This window comes from Chiloscyllium plagiosum, chromosome 19 (assembly GCF_004010195.1).
Source record: "Chiloscyllium plagiosum isolate BGI_BamShark_2017 chromosome 19, ASM401019v2, whole genome shotgun sequence".
Taxonomy (NCBI): Eukaryota; Metazoa; Chordata; class Chondrichthyes; order Orectolobiformes; family Hemiscylliidae; genus Chiloscyllium; species Chiloscyllium plagiosum.
Window position 1 is genome coordinate 24,094,334 of NC_057728.1, and position 19,881 is coordinate 24,114,214.

Here is a 19,881-nt window from a genome sequence, read left to right on the forward strand (position 1 = left end):
ATTATCTAATGTAAGTGTAAGACCCTCGGAGGAAGTGACTAGAGAGTTAACGGGGAATGAGAGATAAAAAGTTCTTGCACAAGACAGGAGCCTACAGTATTTGGGTTAATGCATTGGCATGGCATGTGGATTGGTTAAAACACAGAAGGAAAAAAGTCTGAATTAATAAGACTCTTCCTGATTGGCATTATCATTTGTGGAGTGCCACAAGGATCAGTCTTAGGGCCTAAGTTATTTGCTATCCATATGAATGAGTAGAGGGCGGGGGTAGGGCTAAGTGAACTGTATCCAAATTTGCTGATGATATAAAAGTAATTGGGAGGGCATATTGTGATAAAGACATAAGCAATCTGCAAGGGATGCAGATAGATTGAAAATTGGTTAGAAGCATTACAGGTGGAGTTTAATTTAGGAAAGTGTATTTGGTACGAAGAATCAAAGGCAGACTTATTTAAATAGAGAGACACTTCAAAATAGTGCAGTACAGAGGGATATAGGCATTTTTGTGCATGAGAAACAAACAGATAGCATATCACAATATGCCAACTCATTTGTTTTTATATCATAGCATGCAGATAAGAAGGCAAGTAAATACCAAGGCAAATGGAATTTTGACCTTTTTTGCAAGGGTGTTGGTGTTTAAAAATGGGAAAAGTCTTGTTACAATTGTACAGGATGTTGGTGAGATCATACCTGGAATACTGTGTACAAATTTTGTCCTAATACTTAAGGAAGGATATACTGGCATTGGAATCAGTTCAAAAGAGATCCATCAGGTTAATTCCCGAGTTGAAGGGTTGATCTATTAAGGACAGCTAAACATATAAGGCCTGTATTCTTTAGAGTTTTGAAGAATGGGGGCTGATCTAATTGGAATGTCCAAGATTCTATGAGGCTTGATAGGTTAGATGTTGAGAAAATTGTTCCACTAATGGGGGATCTTCAACCACGGGACATATTTACAGAATAAGCGGACAATTATTTAAAACTGAGATGCATTGGAAATTCCTCTGACGGGGTATGAATGTCTGGAATTTTCTGTCACAGAAAGTTGTAAAAGCTGGATGACTAAAACTATTGAAAGAGGAGGTAGATTGATTTTTGAAATACCATTGAGCTGATAACTGTGCTGAATTGGTATGAAAGAGGAGTTGAAGCCTGGACCAGGTCAGCCATGTTCTTGTCGAATGGCAGGACAGGCTTGCTCCAATTTCTTACGTAATTATTTAGATTTGTGTTGCTTGTGAACTGAGTGTGGTTTGTCATATAAAGCAGCTGGGATTGATATGGGAAATTATGCAGATTATGCAACAGAATAATTTGTTCCAATGAGATAAATTGCATGATTTGCTTCTGTCACCTAAATCATGTCTTCTGTGTTTTTTGGGAAATAGAGAGTTTTCCAAAGAAAGGGAGAAGGCCAAAGCTCGAGGTGATTTTCAAAAGTTAAGAGAGAAACAACAGTTAGAAGAAGATCTCAAAGGCTACCTGGACTGGATTACCCAAGCTGAAGATATAGATCCAGAGAATGAAGATGAAGGAATGGATGAAGATAAACCTAGAAATCGTAAGTGATAACATTTCACTTCTAGATGCATTAATATTATCAAGAATACAATTTAATTTTCATTTGGGCAATACATGGTACTGATGTATTATATCTCAAGAAATGTAATGATTTTTACCGTGTTTAGAAATATCCAGGCCATCAAAAAGTTGTATGAATTGACTGATTAATTTATGTGATGCTGCTCCTCCAGCCTGTGGTTCTGTCTACTGAGAGCTCCTGGCAGCTCTTCCTCATCTTTCCTTGCCTCTCCAATATGTCTGTTATGGCTGAGTACAGGAGCTTGTTATCTGCTTGAGGGACAGAAGGGGTCAGAGACCTTGGGTGTTGCTTCCTTTAAGGGCTGTGCCATGGCATGCTCACCAGATTGTGATCCCCCCAACTTAGTCTAGATAGCAAACTCAATCAAGATGAATGTCTTAGTGCTGGTGGAATAGTGCAGGTGTGTAAAGGAAGTGACCTATTCAATGAAGAAATTCTGTATTAATTAAATTACCATGCTGGAAGTAAAAATTAAAACACATCATTCACCATTTGAATCATTACCATGAAGATAGTAAATACATTACACAAAAAGTGCAGGTGAAAACCAAAAAATGCTTTGTATGCCCCACTGTTGAGTGACAGCCTCATACCTCTAAAAAGCTAGATAGTATACAGGGTGACCCTCATTGATTCAATGAAAGAAAGCTATAAAAAGAAATGATAAACCTTACTTAAAAATAAATTGTTTTTATGACCTTAAAGCTCTATATAATGGACAAGAGCAACTTCTTTTAAGCCACAGTGATAAAAGCAATTTATTTAAAAAGCCAGTAAGTGAATAGATATACTTACACAGATATGGGCAAGTCATCCTGTAGGACACAAGAAGTTTTGAATTGTAAGAAAATTCCCCTTACAGACTTGAGACAAAGGCACTCTATGCTGTTCAGAAATTATACTGGATTGAGAGTATAATTTTCATAATATATTTATTTGAATATCCATTTGTTTCATATGTGGATTTAAAAATTAAAAGTAAAGTTAAAGTAGTATTGTCAAACTATATTTAATTGCCATATAGACTATGATCATAGTACTCATTATTTTGTCATTCAGAATTGAGTCTTTATAACGTTAATCCTAAGGAAGTATGAAAAGATTGTAGTTAAATCCTCCCAGGTCCACAAATCAAATATAACAACCTGGAATTATTAAGTTAGAATTCTATGTATTGTTACATCTTAAAGCTGGAGGGGGTGCACTGTTACTCCAGTTCCACTACTCCATAGATCACAAAAGAAAATAGCTTTTCCAGTTGCAAAGATGGTGAATGAAGTACCTTACCTATTTTAGGCTTTAAACAACCAGATCATCACCAATTTTTTTTTTAACAAAACAGAATTGCTGGTTTGTTATCAAAACAATGTATTCAATTAAGATGCAATATTTGCTTTACATGTAGTTTGAAATATAGAAGAAATGTAGTGATGCCTCCGTATCCCCAGTGCACATGTACAAATGTATACACATGTTTCAGGAAAAGGGAAAAAAGAGATTTATTTACAGAGATTGACTTTAAAAGAAAGAACACATTTTGGCCAATGTGCTTATCCTTGGAAGAGAAAAAGATGAGTCATAAAATTACATGAAGTCTGCTAGTCTGGTGTTCTTGCACATGTCATCAAGCAAATAATCAAACATGGTTGTCTCTGGAAGCTTTAATACACAGCTTGTTCAGGAAATGCGTTTTTTTATTCATTTGTCGAATGTGGGCATCGCTGGCTGGACAGCCTTTAGTGCCTGTCCCTAGTTGAGAAGGTGGTCGTGTGCTATCTTCTGGAACTGCTGCAGTCCACCAGCTATGGGTTGACCCACAATGCTATTAGGGAGGAAATTCCTGGATTTTGAACCAGCAACAGTGAAGGAGCAGCAATGTATTTCCAAGTCAGGATGGTGATTGGCTTGGAGGGAAACTCGAAGGCACTGGTGTTCTTGTTCTTCTAGATGGAAGTAGTCATGGGTTTGGAAGGTGCTATTTGAGGACCTTTGGTGAATTTCTGTTGTGCATCTTATAAATAGTGCATATTGCTGCTAGTGAGTGTCGGTGGTGGAGGGAGTGAATGATTGTGGATGTAGTGCCAATTAATCAGCCTGCTTTATCCTGGATAGTGTCAAGATTCTTTAATATTGTAGAAGTTGCACCCAACCAGGCAAGTGGGGAGTATTCCATCATACTCTTAACATGTGCCTTGTAGATGATGGACACACTTTGGGGAGCGAGGAGGAAAATTACTCACTGCATTATTCCTAGCCTTAGACCTGCTCTAGTAGCCATTGTTCAGTTGGGTTTCTGGTCAATGGTAATCCCCAGGATGTTGATTATGGGGGGTTAGTGATGGTAACACTATTGAATTTCAAGGATCAGTGATTAGTTTGTCTCTTATTGGTGATGGTCATAGCCTGGCATTTGTGTGGTATTAATGTTACTTGCCACTCGTCAACCAAAGCCTAGATATTGTCGAGATACTTTTGCATTTGAACACGGATTGCTTCACTATTTGAGGAGTTGCAAATGGTGCTCAACATTGTACAATCATTGGCATACATCCCCACTTCTGACCTTATGGTCAAGGGAAAGCCATTGATTAAGCAGTTGAAGATGGCTGAACCTAGGGCACTACCCTGAGCAACTCCTGCAGAGATGTCCTGGGACTGAGATGGGTGGCCTCCAACAACCACTACCATCTTACTGTGTACCAGGTATGACTCCAACCAGCACAGAGTTTGTCCCCTGACATCTATTGATTCCAGTTTTGCTAGGGCTCCTTGATGCCATTCTCGATCGAATGTCAAGGGTTGTCACTCTCACCTCACCAATTAATATTAAGAAGTTCCTCCAAATCGTTTTATCAGAAGAAAAAAATGCATTTCACCCTGAACTCAACAAGAGGGTTTTCTTTTCAGAAATGGGAGAAATCAGCAGGGTAGCTATTCCTCACAGTATTTTTGATTGCAATAGTTCCTAAAATACGAGCATACTCTCCAAGCCATTCATTGTTCAAAAACAGTCCCAGCAGGTGTTTGCAGCAAATCCTTGTTCTAAAATCGACTCTAATATCCACAGGTTAGCATTTTCTGACCTGTTTTTAAGAAACCACTTCAGGTATTTTCACAAATATCGAAATAAATCAGTTTTGCCATGATCCTTCAAAACCTAGTTTCTCCAAAAACATTTAAATATAAAGTGACTATGCAACGAAGGAGCAGGAATAGGCCATTAAACACATCAAATTCACCTCTGCCATTAATTAGTATCAGGGCTAATATGCCCATGTTTCAATTCCACTTTCATGCCAGCTCCGCATAGCCATTAATTCACTGAACTTATAAAAATCTATCTACCTCCACTAAGTACATCCACGAGTCTAGCTGCCACAACTCTCTGGGATAATGAAGTCAAGATATTTACTGGGAGAAGAAATTTCTTCACATCTCAGTTTTAAAAGAGTGTCTCCTTATTCTGCAACTATCTCCCCTAGTTTGAGATAGCCCCTGACTGAAAACATCTTCTCAACATTTACCCTGTCAAACCATGCTCAAAGTCTTGTACATTTCCACTGCAGCTCTGATGAAGAGTCGTCTAGACTCGAAATGTTAGCTTGCACTTCAGCTCTGATAAATCATCTAGACTTGAAATGTTAGTTTGTTCTCTCCCCATGGATGCTGCCTGACCTGCTGTCATCTCTAGCATTCGTTGTTTTCAGCAAGAAGATCAACCCTCATTCTTCTATATTTTAATGAATACAGTCCTTACCGGTTTAGCCATTCTTGATAAGTCAATCTTTTATCCTAGATCTGTCTGAATCACCTCTGACGCCAGCAGATACTTTCATAAATAAAGTTAAAAATCACACAACACCAGGTTATAGTCCAACAGGTTTATTTGGAAGCATTATCATCAGGTGGTTGTGAAGCAGGACCAGAAGAGACAGAATTTATAGCAAAAGGGTTACTATGTCACGGAGTTGTAATGATATATTAAACAGCTTAGATTACGTCTTTTATCTTTCAGGATGGGATATGCTGGTTTAAGCTCTTTAATATGTAAATTTGAAAACTTTTAAGTTACATTCTCATAGTAGCTTCAGTTTATCTAACAATAGATGTTAGATAAATACATAAGTGCAAAGGCAAAAAACTGTATACAATATACATTCCCAGTGCAGCCTCACCAAACCTTTGCAGTGATACAAAAGTTTCCTATTTTTAAACTCTATTTCCATAGCAACAAAAGATCAAATTCCATTTCCCTCCTTAATGACTTGCTGCATTTGCATGCTAAGTTCTTCAGTGATTGCAGTACCTTGCATGCTACGTTGATGTGTCTCATGTACAAAAATACCTCAGTGCTGCATTTTCTTTGAAGCATGTCACTATTTGAATAATAGTCAGTCTTTTCATTCTTCTTACCTGAGTGCACCAGCAACTGGTAAATAACCAATTTATTTCATCTTTTGATTTGTGTACTAACTCTTTCCTAATCTTGTGACTGTTTCTAAATATTTATCCCCCATTCTTGTCCTTTATTTCCTTAGAGGAGGGCTTAGAGGCCTTTGTGATGGGGGATGGAAGTGTATAGGGACTGGATGTTCATCGTGAAGATAAGGCGTTGGGGGCTGGAGAAGCGAAAATCATGGAGGAGGTGGAGGGCATGGGTGGTGTCCTGAACGTCGGTGGGGAGTTCTTGGACTAAGTCCTCCACCTCCTCCATGATTTTCGCTTCTCCGGCCCCCAACGCCTTATCTTCACAATGGACATCCAGTCCCTATACACTTCCATCCCCCATCACGAAGGCCTCCAAGCCCTCCGCTTCTTCCTCTCCCGCCGACCCAAACAGTATCCTTCCACTGACACCCTCCTTCGACTGACTGAACTGGTCCTCACTTTTAACAACTTCTCCTTCCAATCCTCCCACTTCCTCCAAACCAAAAGAGTAGCCATGGGCACCCACATGGCCCCAGCTATGCCTGCCTCTTTGTCAGATATGTGGAACAGTCCATCTTCTGCAGCTACACTGGTACCACCCCCCACCTTTTCCTCCGCTACATCGATGATTGTATTGGCGCTACCTTGTGCTCCCATGAGGAGGTTGAACAGTTCATCCACTTTACTAACACCTTCCACCCCGACCTCAAATTTACCTGGACCGTCTCAGACTCCTCCCTCCCCTTCCGAGACCTCTCCATTTCTATTTCGGGCAACCGACTCAACACAGACATTTACTACAAACTGACCGACTCCCACAGCTACCTAGATTACACCTCCTTCCACCCTGCCCCCTGTAAAAACGCCATCCCATATTCCCAATTCCTCTGCCTCCGCCGCATCTGCTCCCAGGAAGACCAATTTCACTACTGAACAACTCAAATTGCCTCCTTCTTCAAAGGCCGCAATTTCCCCTCCGACATGGTCGACGACGCTCTCCACCGCATCTCCTCCACTTCCCGCACCTCCAATCGCCACCAGAACCTCACCTTCCACCCCACTAACCTCCAGATACATCGTATCATCCTCCATCATTTCCGCCACCTCCAGACAGACCCCACCACCAGGGATATATTTCCCTCTCCACCCCTATCAGCATTCAGGAGAGACCACTCCCTCTGCGACTCCTTGTCAAGTCCACACCCCCACCAACCCAACCTCCACTTCCAGCACCTTCCCCTGCAACCGCAAGAAGTGCAAAATTTGCGTCCACACCTCCCCCCTCATCTCCCTCCAAGGCCCCAATGGATCCTCCTATATCCGTCACAAATTCACCTGCACCTCCACACACACCATTTACTGTATCCGCTGCACCCGATGTGGTGGTCTCTACATTGGGGAGACAGGCCACCTACTTGCGGAAAGTTTCAGGGAACACCTCTGGGACGCCCGCACCAACCAACCCAACCGCCCCGTGGCTGAACACTTTAACTCCCCCTCCCATTCCGGCAATGACATGCAGGTCCTTGGCCTCCTCCATTGCCAGACCCTGGCCACACGACGCCTGGAGGAAGAGTGCCTCATCTTCTGCCTAGGAACCCTCCAACTACACGGGATGAATGTAGATTTCTCCAGCTTCCTCATTTCCCCTCCCCCCACCTTATCTCAGTCCCAACCCTCGGATTCAGCACCGCCTTCTTGACCTGCAATCTTCTTCCCGAACTCTTCGCCATCACCCCCTCATTTACATCAATGACTTGGATGTGAACATAAGAGGTATAGTTAGTAAATTTGCAGATGACACCAAAATTGGAGGTAGAGTGCACAGCAAAGAAGGTTACCTCAGAATACAATGGGATCTTGATCAGATGGATCAATGGGCTGAGGAGTGGCAGATGAAGTTTAATTCAGATAAATGTGAGGTGCTGCATTTTGAAAAAGCAAATCAGAGCAGGACTTATACACTTAATTGGCAAAGTCCTGGGGAGTGTTGCTGAACAAAGAGACCTTGGAGTGCAGGTTCATAGTTCCTTAAAAGTGGAGTCGCAGGTAGATAGGATAGTGAAGAAGGCGTTTGGTATGCTTTCCTTTATTAGTCAGAGTGTTGAGTACAGGAGTTGGAAGGTCATGTTGCAGCTGTGCAGGACATTGGTTAGGCCACTTTTGGAATATTACGTGCAGTTCTGGTCTCCTTCCTATCAGAAAGATTTGTGAAACTTGAAAGGGCTCAGAAAAGATTTACAAGGATGTTGCCAGGGTTGGAGGATTTGAGCTATAGGGAGAGGCTGAATAGGCTGGGACTGTTTTCCCTGGAGCATCCGAGACTGAGGGGTGACCTTATAGAGGTCTATAAAATCATGAGGGGCATGGATAGGAAAAATAGGCAAGGTCTATTCCCTGGAATGGGGGAGTCCAGAACTAGAGGGCATAGGTTTAGGAAGTGAGGGGAAAAATTTAACAGGGACCTGAGGGGCAACTTTATCACACAGAGGGTGGTGCGTGTATGGAATGAGCTGCCAGAGGAGGGACCTGAGGGGCAACTTTATCACACAGAGGGTGGTGCGTGGCGTGTATGGAATGCCAGAGGAAGTGATGGAGGCTAGTACAATTACAACATTGAAAAGGCATCTGGATAGTTATACAAACTGGAAGGGTTTAGAGGGATATGGGCCAAATACTGGCAAATGGGACTAGATTAGGTTCGAATATCGATCGGCATGGACAAGTTGAACCAAAGAGTCTGTTTCTTCACTGTATATTTCTATGACTCTATGGTTTCAACACTCACCTTTAAGCAAAACACACTTTATGCTTACATCAAGTTAAAATATAAACAAAAGAGGAGGAACTGGCATAAGTTTAACTACCTTATAAAACTTAATGGAATAATAAATTATTTAATTCCTAAACAGTAACTGTTCCAATATAATAACATCCCATAACCACACCCTTGGCAAAGGTAAATTCAGTAAAACAGAATGACTCACATGTAATTCTGGAAGCAGGGACAGAGAACTCCAGCTTTTTGCTGTGGCCAGGAGGGATGTATAGCTTCCACGGCCAACTTCAACCCCAACAACTACTGAAAGCTAAACTAAAATTCTTGTTCTGAGGGAGCCTGACTCCACCCATTCATGTTGCTCCTATAAATTAAACATTTTAAAAAATGCAAGACCTCTCAAGCTGTTATTGGCTTTGAATAGATAGCTTGACATCTCTGTCTTAAGATCCCTCTTCAAACATAAAGGATAAAGTACACCTCTTAAAGCAATAGTTTTTGTCACTGGATATACACAACTTGAGTGAATGGGCAAAATCTTCACAGATGGAATATAATGTGGGAAAATACAAGGTTATTCACTTTGGCAGGAAGAACAGTAGAGTCAAATATTATTTTTAAGAGGAAAGTGGTTAATTCCCCTTGTGGGAGAATCTAGGACCTGAAGGCATTATCTCAGAGTAAGGGGTCACCCATTTAAGGTAAAAATGAGATGGGATTTTTTTATCTCTGAGGTTATGAATCTTTGGAATTAGTTAGTACAGAGGGCTGTAGAGGCTAATTCAGTCAGATATTCAAGGCTGAGATAGACAGATTTTAGTCAGCAAGGGAATCAAGGATGATAGCGATAAGGCAGGAAAGAACGCTAAAGGAATGTCAGATCAGCCACAGTCTTATGCAAAGGAGACTCAAAGGCTGAATGGCTCCTTTTTCTCCTAGGTCAGCTGTCCTTGCCTTTCAATGGGAGAGGTTGCACATTTGGAATATGCTGTTGAAGGGACTGTGGTGAGCTGCTCCCACATCTTGTTGATGCAACCCAGCATGTCAGTGGTATAAAGATTGAAAATGTAAGTTAGTGGGTGGGGTGCCAATCAAACATACTGCTTTGTCCTGAATGGTGTTGAGCTCCTTGAGTGCTCTTGGAGGTTCAGCCAAGCAAGTGGAAATTGTTCAATCACGCTTCTGACTTGAGCCTTGTAGATGATGGAAATACTTTGGTGAATTATGAGGTGAGCAACTTGCCTCAGAATCCCTCCCCCTGACCTGTTCTTGTGCCCACAGCGTTTATGTTAAAGTACAATTTAGTTTCTGCTCAGTGATAAGTATCACAGTGTTGACAGTGGGGGATTCAGTGATCTTAATGTCTTTGAATGTGAATCAGAGATGTTTGGAAATATCTCTTTTTGAGATCCTCATTGCCTGGCAATTTTCTAGCGTGCATATTACTTGTCACTTATCAGCTCAAAGCATGATTTGATCCGACTCTTGCTGCATATGACATGGGAATACTTTAGCACCTGAGGAGTTACAAGTGGTGCTGAATATTGTGCAATTACCAGTGAACATCCCCACTTCTGACCTTATGATGGGGAGAAGGTCAGTGATGAAACAGCTGAAGATAGTTGGACTTTGGGCACTACCCTGAGGGACTCCTGTAGTGACAGCTCAGGACCATGATGCATGATCTTCAACAACCACAACCATTTTTCTTTCTTCCAGGTATGACTCCAAACAATGGACAGTTATTCCCCTGATTCCCATTCACTTCAGTTTTGCAAGAGCTCCTTTATGCCTCACTCGGTTAAATATTATGTTGATGTCAACAGGCCTGAATCTCAGTTTACCTCTGGAGTTTTGCTGTTTGTCTATGCTTGGACCAATGCTGTAATGAGATTAGGAGCTAAGTGACCCTGGCAGAATCCAATTGAGCTTCAAAAAAATATATTATTGATTAAATACCACTGTCAATAACCCCTTTCATCAACTTTATTAATGATTGATGGAGCAGTAATTAATTGGATTGGATTTGCCCTTTGTTCTTTTTGTGGACAGAATATAGCTGGGCATGTCTTTCAGGATTCATTGATATTCGCCTTTTCAAGACATGTATTCGTGGTTGTAAAAGCTTCTGATTTCTTCGACCAGTGACTTGGTGTGTGTGAGGTTATCAATCTAGAAAACTCAATCATCTTCCAAAATTTGCCTTTCACCTAGTTGACTGTGTTTCCATTTGTGCTTCTTCTTAATGCTTCCCTTACTGCTAGTGTTGTGGTGTTGGTTACCCGTGTTTTGTTCTAGTGTCTGTTTTGGTCTTTGGAGCCTGATTTCCTGCACATGCATCCCCAATTCCCCTTGGAACCACATGATTTACAGATGTTAGAAAAAGATGGAGAGCTTTTGGGTAGGTGCAATAAACCACATCTTTTTCAGATATTGTAAGTTTAGTATGCTTTACTGACCACAGAAATAGTGTTGACTGTACTTAATACATGACTTGTTGTTGGCCTGACACTTGAGCTTCATACTTATGTCTATCCTCACTTAATGCATCAATGGTATGGCTCTTTTATTCCTTGCTGAAAATCTTTAATTGTTGTAGCCTTACTGGCAGTTCCTGTTTAGAAAAATGATGTTCTGTGTTTGGACATCTTGTGTCATCTGTGACAAATTGATTAGTTGGTTCTTAAGATTATTGTCTTTATGACAAGAGTTGAAGGAGTCTGTTAACCCTGAGTTCGTTCTTACCTTAAGCTGGTCTTCAAGAACCTTCTAAGTTTTGTCATATTGGAAACTGATTGCTTTAATTCTAAATTTGCTATTTAAGAAACTAGATATAAAGAGCTATTTTCTATTTTCTTGTGATCATTTATTGTTTGATACATAAAATGGAGCAGTTTCAAATTACTGAACCAGTCATTGATGTTCATTCCATAATGAAGTTTCTACTATCCTTGCAACTGCTTAAACATTTTGTATTGCATCACATGACCCTAACTTGAAACTGCTTGGGCCTTAATAACAAGGAGGTAACAATGAGTCTGTTACTTTTATATGAACTGTCAGGGACAGAGCATTTAGCCTTCCAGGTTTCTGAGCTGCATTGCAAAAACTTTATGCCCCAGCCCAAGAGTACAATTCAAACTTTTTTCAAAATGATTTAAGGCAACCTTAGGATTTTTTTTATCTTTAAAAATTTACATTCCAGCAAAAGGCAAGTGCCATTTTCTTGGCGAATAATGCCATGTCTACGGATCTGTACAGCTGTCAGTGCTCACATAAACTGATCCTGCTTAAGGCTGAGAAACTCTCCCTTTGTCAGAAGTCTCTTCTATCTATTAATCTCCAAATGTCTGGCACCAAGACATTGGTACAATGGTGTGAGTTTGTTTCCAATAGGCTGTTTTTTCTGATGTGGCAATGCTTGTGTTATTATCAGTAACAAAGGAGACGGGGCATAGATATTATGGGTTTGAAGATTCCAACAAACATTTATTACACCCAACTATTCTGACTAACATTGCATTCCTCAGACATGTAAGTATCTGGACCAAACTTATGCTAATCAGTTACAACAAAACAGCATTTCTCCAATAGAGTATCATTCTTTGAATGATCCAAGATAAGATGGAGTATGAGACCTTTATAACCTCAGGTCACAGACTATGACATAATGATGCTATCTGTTAATGGCATACTATTATAATGACCATGAGACATAATGCAAAAATCAGGATCTTGTTAAGCTGAAGATGGAACTGTGTGATGATGATGCTCCTTTAGCAAGGTTTTGCTGTCGCTTTTTTTAAGAGAGGTCGTAAAAGCGGTGATTCTGCAAAGTCTGGCTTGGGAAGTTTTAGGGCCAGTTTGATTATTGCTAACAGATACTGCTTCAGGCAAAAGGCTTTCAAGCTTTCAAAAGAAACACTTGTACAATAAAAGGGGAGTGGACAGTTCTCCCAGCTCAGCTTTTCTCTGGTTTAGTTTGGTTTTGTTTTAGCAGTCTGGCTGTTCACTAAAAGCATGCAGTCAGAGAGGCTTTGGTCCAAGAAACAGCTACATGGAAGAAGGTGTTCCATGCTGAGTATCTTTCTGTCATTTCTCTCTCTCTCTTGTAAGACCCCGTGTTTGATTTATCCTTTTTTTTGCCAATGGGTGTTTATAGGGATTGTTGCAAGTTTTTGGAACAGCATCATTAAGTTGGGGTAATATGTTGGGTTTTGGATAGTTTGTTATTCAGTGTTCTGTTCTCTTTTGTTTGTGTTTCATTCAGTAATCTTGTGAATAATTCTCTTCTGTTTAAAACTAAGTGGCTTGACCAGCTGCATCTCTCCTGAAATAGGCATCTAACCTGCTTAAAACAACTGGCAAAAAGGAGATATGGGAAGCGCTAAATGAATACTTTTCATCAGTATTCACATGAGAAAAAGACATTGTGGTCGAGGAGAATACTGCGATACAGGCTACTCGACCAGATGAAATTGAGGTGCATAAGGAGGAGGTGTTAGCAATTCTGGAAAGTTTAAAAATTTCTGGACCTGATGGGATTCATCCTAGGATTCTCTGGGAAGCCAGGGACAGGATTGCTCAGCCTTTGGCTTTGATCTTTATGTCGTCATTGTCCACAGAAATAATGCCAGAAGACTGGAGGATAGCAAATGTTGTTCCCTTGTTCAAGAGGAGAGTAGAGACAACCCTGGGCCTTCCTTCAGTTGTGGGTAAAGTGTTGGAAAGGGTTATAAGAGAGAAAGAGAGTGACAAAAATAGAGAGAATTTGAACTTGAGAAGTTGCGACTTAGTCAGCAAAGACAAGTTAACAGAATGGAGATTAAAAGAGAATGTAGTGACATATATAAATATGTCAAAACGTTGCCACATTTTGATGAGAAAAATGTTGAAGCCTTCTTTATTTCGTTTGAAAATTGGCTAGGCAGCTGGAGTGGTCCGAGGATTTATGGGTATTGCTAATTCAGACTAAACTGGTAAGCAGAGCTAGTGAGGTATTTGCTGCACTGTTAGGTGAGGGGATCAAGAGATTATGTAGAGGTTAAACAGACTATTTTAAGTGCTTATGAACTGGTACCAGAAGCATATAGACAGCGGTTCAGAAACACAAAGAAGGAACCAAGTCAGACTTATGTTGAGTTTGAAAGAATTAAACATTTTGATCAATGGGTGCGTGCTTTGAAAATAGATAAGGCCTTTGAGGCTCTACGAGAGATTATTCTGCTGGAGGAGTTTAAAAACTCACTTCCAGAGATGGTAAGAATTCACGTGGAGGAACAGAAAGTTAAAAGAAGTGAGAACAGCAGTAGAATGAGCAGATGCGTACATGTTGGTACATAAGACAAGCTTCCAACCAGAATTTCGTCCTGTGAGGGAAAGAAGTTGGGAGAAAGAGAGATCCTATACTACTAAATCAAGAGTAGAGAGCACTGGTCAGAATTTACCACTGGATAAAAAAGAAGCTGAAGAGGGTGGAAAGGAGGTGAAAGGGCTTTGGTGTTTTCACTGTAATGGAGTAGGACACAGAAAATTACAGTGCCAGTGGTTTTCGAAGAGCATTTGGAAAAGGTGTTTTCAATGCCGGGAGGTGAAGCATGCAAAGACACAGTGCTGGACGTTAAAGGCACTGTGGGAAAAGATGTGGTAAAAGACGATAAGCCACTGGCATTAGTGACAGTAGTAGAAGAGACCCCAAGAAGAGCTGAGGAGCTGCAGGAGAATGCACAGCTTTGGCAGGGGCTGGATATGGAGTTAGTACCTGATCTCTACAAAGAATTTGCCTCTGTGGGTAAAGTTTACTCAGAAAGAACAGGGGGAAAAAGGACAAGTTATAATTTTGAGAGATACAGGATCTAACCAGTTGCTGATAATAAAAGATGAGCAAATATGCACTCTTTCTGAGCTGTTACCCGAGAGTGTGGTAATTTGTGGGGTAGATGGACAGAAATTTAAAGTTTCCCGATGTAGGATTAGGTTGGAGTGCCAACTCAAGACTGGGGAAGTTATAGTGGGAGTGATTGACAGATTGTCAGTTCCAGGAATTCAGTTTGTTCTTGGGAATGATTTGGCAGGATCCAAAGTGGGAGTGACACCACTTGTTGTGGAGAAGCCCAAGGAAGACCAAGAAACTGAGGGGTTAAAACAGAAATATCCTGATATTTTCCCAAACTCTGTGGTAACCAGATCCCACTATTATAAGGAGAAAGTAAGGTCTGCAGATGCTGGAGATCAAAGTTGAAACTTTATTGCTGGAACAGCACAGCAGGTCAGGCAGCATCCAGGGAACAGGAGATTCGACGTTTCGGGCACAGGCCCTGAAGAAGGGCCTGTGCCCGAAACGTCGAATCTCCTGTTCCCTGGATGCTGCCTGACCTGCTGTGCTGTTCCAGCAATAAAGTTTCAACCCACTATTATAAGTCACAGCATGAAGTGAAAAGTCAAGAGAAAGATGAAGGAATTGAAGTTCAGTTAACAGATACCCTGTTTGATGTAATGGTGCAGTAAATACTTGAAAAGGCAGAGGGTCAGACAAAGGTGTTTGGTGCTGAAAGGCTAAGGAACTTGCAACAGCAAGACAATAAAAGATATATTTGTGGATGTGTACTCTGAAAAAGAGGCAGAGAATATTTCAGAGGGTTATTATCTGAAACACAGAATCCTAAGGCGGAAATGGAGACCAGGGCAGGTTAATGCAGAGGAGGAATGGGTCAAAGTGCACCAGATTGTGTTGCCTGTAACATACAGACAGGAGGTGTTATGGGTAGCGCATGAAATACCTGTAGGTGGTCACCTGGAGCTACGAAGGACTCAGGCTAAGGTACAAAGAGAGAGAGAAGAAAGGAAGAGAGAAAGAGAGAGAGAGGAAAAAGGGAGGAAGTTCTCAGCTGAGCAAAGAGAGAGAGAGAGGAAATGGAGAGAGAAAGAGAGTGACAAAAATAGAGAGAATTTGAACTTGACAACTCCCCAAGCTTAATCCTTTCAAAGCCACACGGGTCCAGATGGAGGTGGAGGCCATGCTTGAGGACATCATCGAACCAAGCCAGAGCAAGTGGAGTTCGCCGATCATCTTAATTCCCAAACTGGACGGGACTCAACGATTCTGCGTGGATTATTGGAAGGTCAACGCTGTTACATTTTCGAACTCATATCCAATTCCTAGATTGAAGGACTGTATCGAGAAAGTCGAATAAGCCAGTTACATCACCAAGTTGGACTTAATGCGTGGTTACTAGCAGGTACCTTTATCAGAGACAGCAAAATAAATTTCTGCATTTGTAACCCCAAATGGGCTCTCTCAGTTTAAACTAATACCCTTTGGAATGATGAATGCACCCGCCACATTCCAAAGACTCATGAACGGAGTTGTGGCTGGGATAACAAACTGTGCAGTCAATTTGGATAATGTAGTGATCTTTAGTAAGTCCTGGAAAGATCACGTGGTACAGTTGGCAGAGCTCTTTGAATGACTACAAGAAGCAAAACTGCTGATAAACCTAAATAAAACAGAATTTGCAAAAGCAGAGGTGATCTTCCTGGGTCATGGAAGGTTTACCCCACGGAACCCAAATTCAAGGGCCATTGATGAACTTCTATGACCAACCTTGAAGAAAGAAGTGCTTCGATTCTTAGGTCTCCAAACTTCAGCAGTAGAGTGGCGGTGTTAACCGATTTGCTGAAGAAGAACACAAAGTTCTGGTGGACAGAACAATGCCAGGAGGCATTCGACCATTTGAAGTCATATATTAATCACTAAATCAATTTTAGCTACACAAAACTTTTCAAAACCTTTTAAAGTCGCCACTGATGCAAGTGACATTTGAAGTTGGAGCTGTACTCCTCCAAGAAGATGAGGATGGCATTGAACTGCCAGTTAATTAACTTCTCAAAGAAGATCAACATTCACCAGAGGAAATACTCCACAATCAAAAAGGCATTATTGAGTTTGGTACTGGCCTTACAACATTTTGATGCGTATGTCACGAACAATGTGTCGGAGACATTTGTGTACATGGATCACAATCTGCATACATATTTAGAATGCTTTAAAGACAAGAATATGAGACTATTTCTTTGGAGTCTTACATTACTGACTATTAATTTAAAAACCGTACATGTTGTGGGTCATAAGAATGTAATCACAGATGCGTCATCACTGATTTAATAGATAGAGTTTATATGAGATTTGTATTTATTTGATGTTATATATATATATATATACATAGGTATATGGGAAGTCATTAAGGTGAACTTATGTTCAAGTAATTTGTATGTTAGGGTAATGTGTTAAAAATGAGGAAAAATAAAGCTATCTATTCATTATGATGGTTTTTTTTTGTAAGGGGGGAGGTGTTATGAAGATGTGGGTGTATTGTACCTTTAAGAGAGTTAAAAGCTGGCAAAACTACCTGACAGCACCAAGTGTTCTGAAAAAAGATACAGTGTAACGTGCTCCAGATACAGGATAGATAGAGTAGCTGGTTGCCTGGAAACAACAAAACAGATTCAAATCAGCCAAACAGTTTAAATTATATTCTGAAAAATACCAAACTCCAATCCAGTTTGAATTTACAATATTGATAATCTTAAATGTCAATGATACAGTCCAATGCTTTGGGGGTATAAGACCAGAGAAAATTGAACAGTTGGGAGGAGAACTGCCAAGCTACCAGCATGTAAAGACTGTCTGAAAAATAGCACTCTTAAAAGATACCTTTATCGATCAGTAACCTGTGAAGCAGAGTCCCCAAGAAGAAGGAAAGGTGACAGGAATACAGAGAAACCTGAAAGCTGCCTGGTTTTGAGAAAATAAGTTTTGTTTTGTAAATCGTAAACAGGAGTTCTATCGGACTAGTATTAGACAAGAGAATGTAAAAGATAGGTTAGAGAGGTGTTGTAAATAGTTGTTATACTTCAAGAAATAAAATTGTTAATTTTTACTTTAAATAGTTCTTGGCTTCTCGAATTTTCACACATTACTGCACGTGATAAATCTTTTCTGTGTTGCTGGTTTACTGTAAGCAGGAGAGTTTACCCCATGTCGTAACAGTATAATTTAGTAAATATGAGGTGCTGCATTTTGGTAAGGAAATTGAAGGCAGGATTTATACACTTAATGATAAGGTCCTGGGAAGTGTTGGTGAACAAAGAGATCTGCGAGTGCAGGTTCATAATTCCTTGGGAGTAGAGTCAGAGGTAGACAGGGTAGTCAAGAAGACATTTTGTATGCTTGCCTTTTTTTTGGTCAATGCTTTGAGTACACAAATTGGGATGTCGTGTTGTGGTTGTATAGGATATTGTTTTGGCCACTTTTGAAATACTGCTTTCAATTCTGGTCTTCCTGTTATCGGGAAGATATTGTGAAGCTTAAAGCGTCCAGAAAAGATTTACGATGATGTTGCTTAAACTGGAGTTACAGGGAGAGGTTGAATAGGCTGGGTTTTTCTTCCCTGGAATGTCGGAGGCTGAGGGGTGACCTTCTAGAGGTTTATAAAATCATGAGGGGCACATATAGAGTGAATAGCCAAGGTTTCTTTTCCCAAGGTGTGGAAACCAAAACTAGAGGGCATGGGTTTGAATTGAGAGGGGAAAGATTTAAAAGGACCTGAGGGATAACTTTTTTACTTAGAGGATGATGCTTGTATGGAATAAGCTGAAAGCAGAAATGGTGGAGGCAGGAACAATTACAACAGTTAAAAAAAAAAATCTGGATGGGTATATCAATAGGAAGGATTTAGAGGGATATGGGCCAAATGCTGGCAAATGGGATTAGGTCAGATTGGGATGTCTGGTCAGTGCAGATGAGTTGGACCAAAGGGTCTGTTTCTGTTCTGTATGACTCTATGACTGTATCTGGTGAATCTGTTTTGTTGGTGGGACAGCACTTACCAAGTGATTGTGATGATGATCTCTGAGATGTTGTCTGAAGTTACAATTCCATGACCATGACTCTATCAGGCTATTGATTGATTGCTTTATAGGACAGCTGTCCCAACTTTGGTACAAGCCCCAGGTCTTAGTAAAGAGGACTTTGCACGGTCAGTCAGGCTGTGTTTTTTTTTTCTTGCTCCAAACCACTCATCATCCTGACTTGGAATTTATCATCATTCCTTCACAGTCATTTGGTCAAAATCCTAGAAATCCCATCTTAGCAGCATTTTGGGTCTAACCACCTTAACATCATATGGACTGCAGGAGTTCAAGAAGGCAGCACACCACCATCTTTTGAATGGCAACTCAGGATGGTGAATAAATGCTGGCTGTGTCAGTGATGACCACATCTCATGAGTGAATGAGAAAAAACTTCTGGCACAAAGAACTACTCTAACCCACCAATGTGAACTTTACGTTTTCAAAAGTAGCAATTATTGAAGTTTCAGTTGGTATTTGTGACTTTATCTATTGTTAGCTTGTTCAGATCATCCAAACATTTAAAATTGTTACTACTATCACAGTGTTATTTTCATTCTGACAGTCTGGGTTCTAATTGGAATCCAGGAGTGACAATATACTACGTAGTCCTTGACTTGTGTTAAAGCTCCTTTGCCATGGACTGTGTTGCTTCCATAGACTCAAGCCTATATTATTCTGCTCTGATAAACTCTGTTTATCATTAAGTCTGTGCAGTGGTTGTCCATGTTGCAATCTTGGGACTCTTACTCTGAGTCTGCTGCATTCTGTCTCTATCTTATCTGAGAGTGATATTTGCCTGACTCTGAAGGTTTCCAGTAACTCTTTATTTATATTCTAATGACAGAATATTAATTACCATTAGGCAAAAGTGGAGGTGAAGGGCTCCTGCCTGAATCGTCGATTTTCTTGCTCCTCGGATGCTGCCTGACCTGCTGTGCTGTTCCAGCACCACTCTAATCTCTACTAATTACCTTTCTGCAGTATAGCTCTTGTATTCTTCTGTCTACTGAATCTTGATAACATATGATTGTCAATGTCGGAATTATATCACCATATACTTCATTACTAACAAAGCCATTTCCAATGTCGGAATTATATCACCATATACTTCATTACTAACAAAGCCATAATTTTTCTTTTAATCATTTAATGT

General features: G+C 40.5%; 1 protein-coding gene across 1 annotated transcript in view; it reads left to right on the forward strand.

The window, feature by feature from the left end:
- cacna1c (calcium channel, voltage-dependent, L type, alpha 1C subunit) overlaps positions 1-19,881 on the forward strand; it is an 890,104-nt gene that overhangs the window by 397,250 nt on the left and 472,973 nt on the right. The window contains exon 9 of the mRNA XM_043708872.1: positions 1,395-1,567. Within this exon, the coding sequence (XP_043564807.1) occupies positions 1,395-1,567 (173 nt within the window). The remainder of the gene's footprint in view (positions 1-1,394; positions 1,568-19,881) is intronic.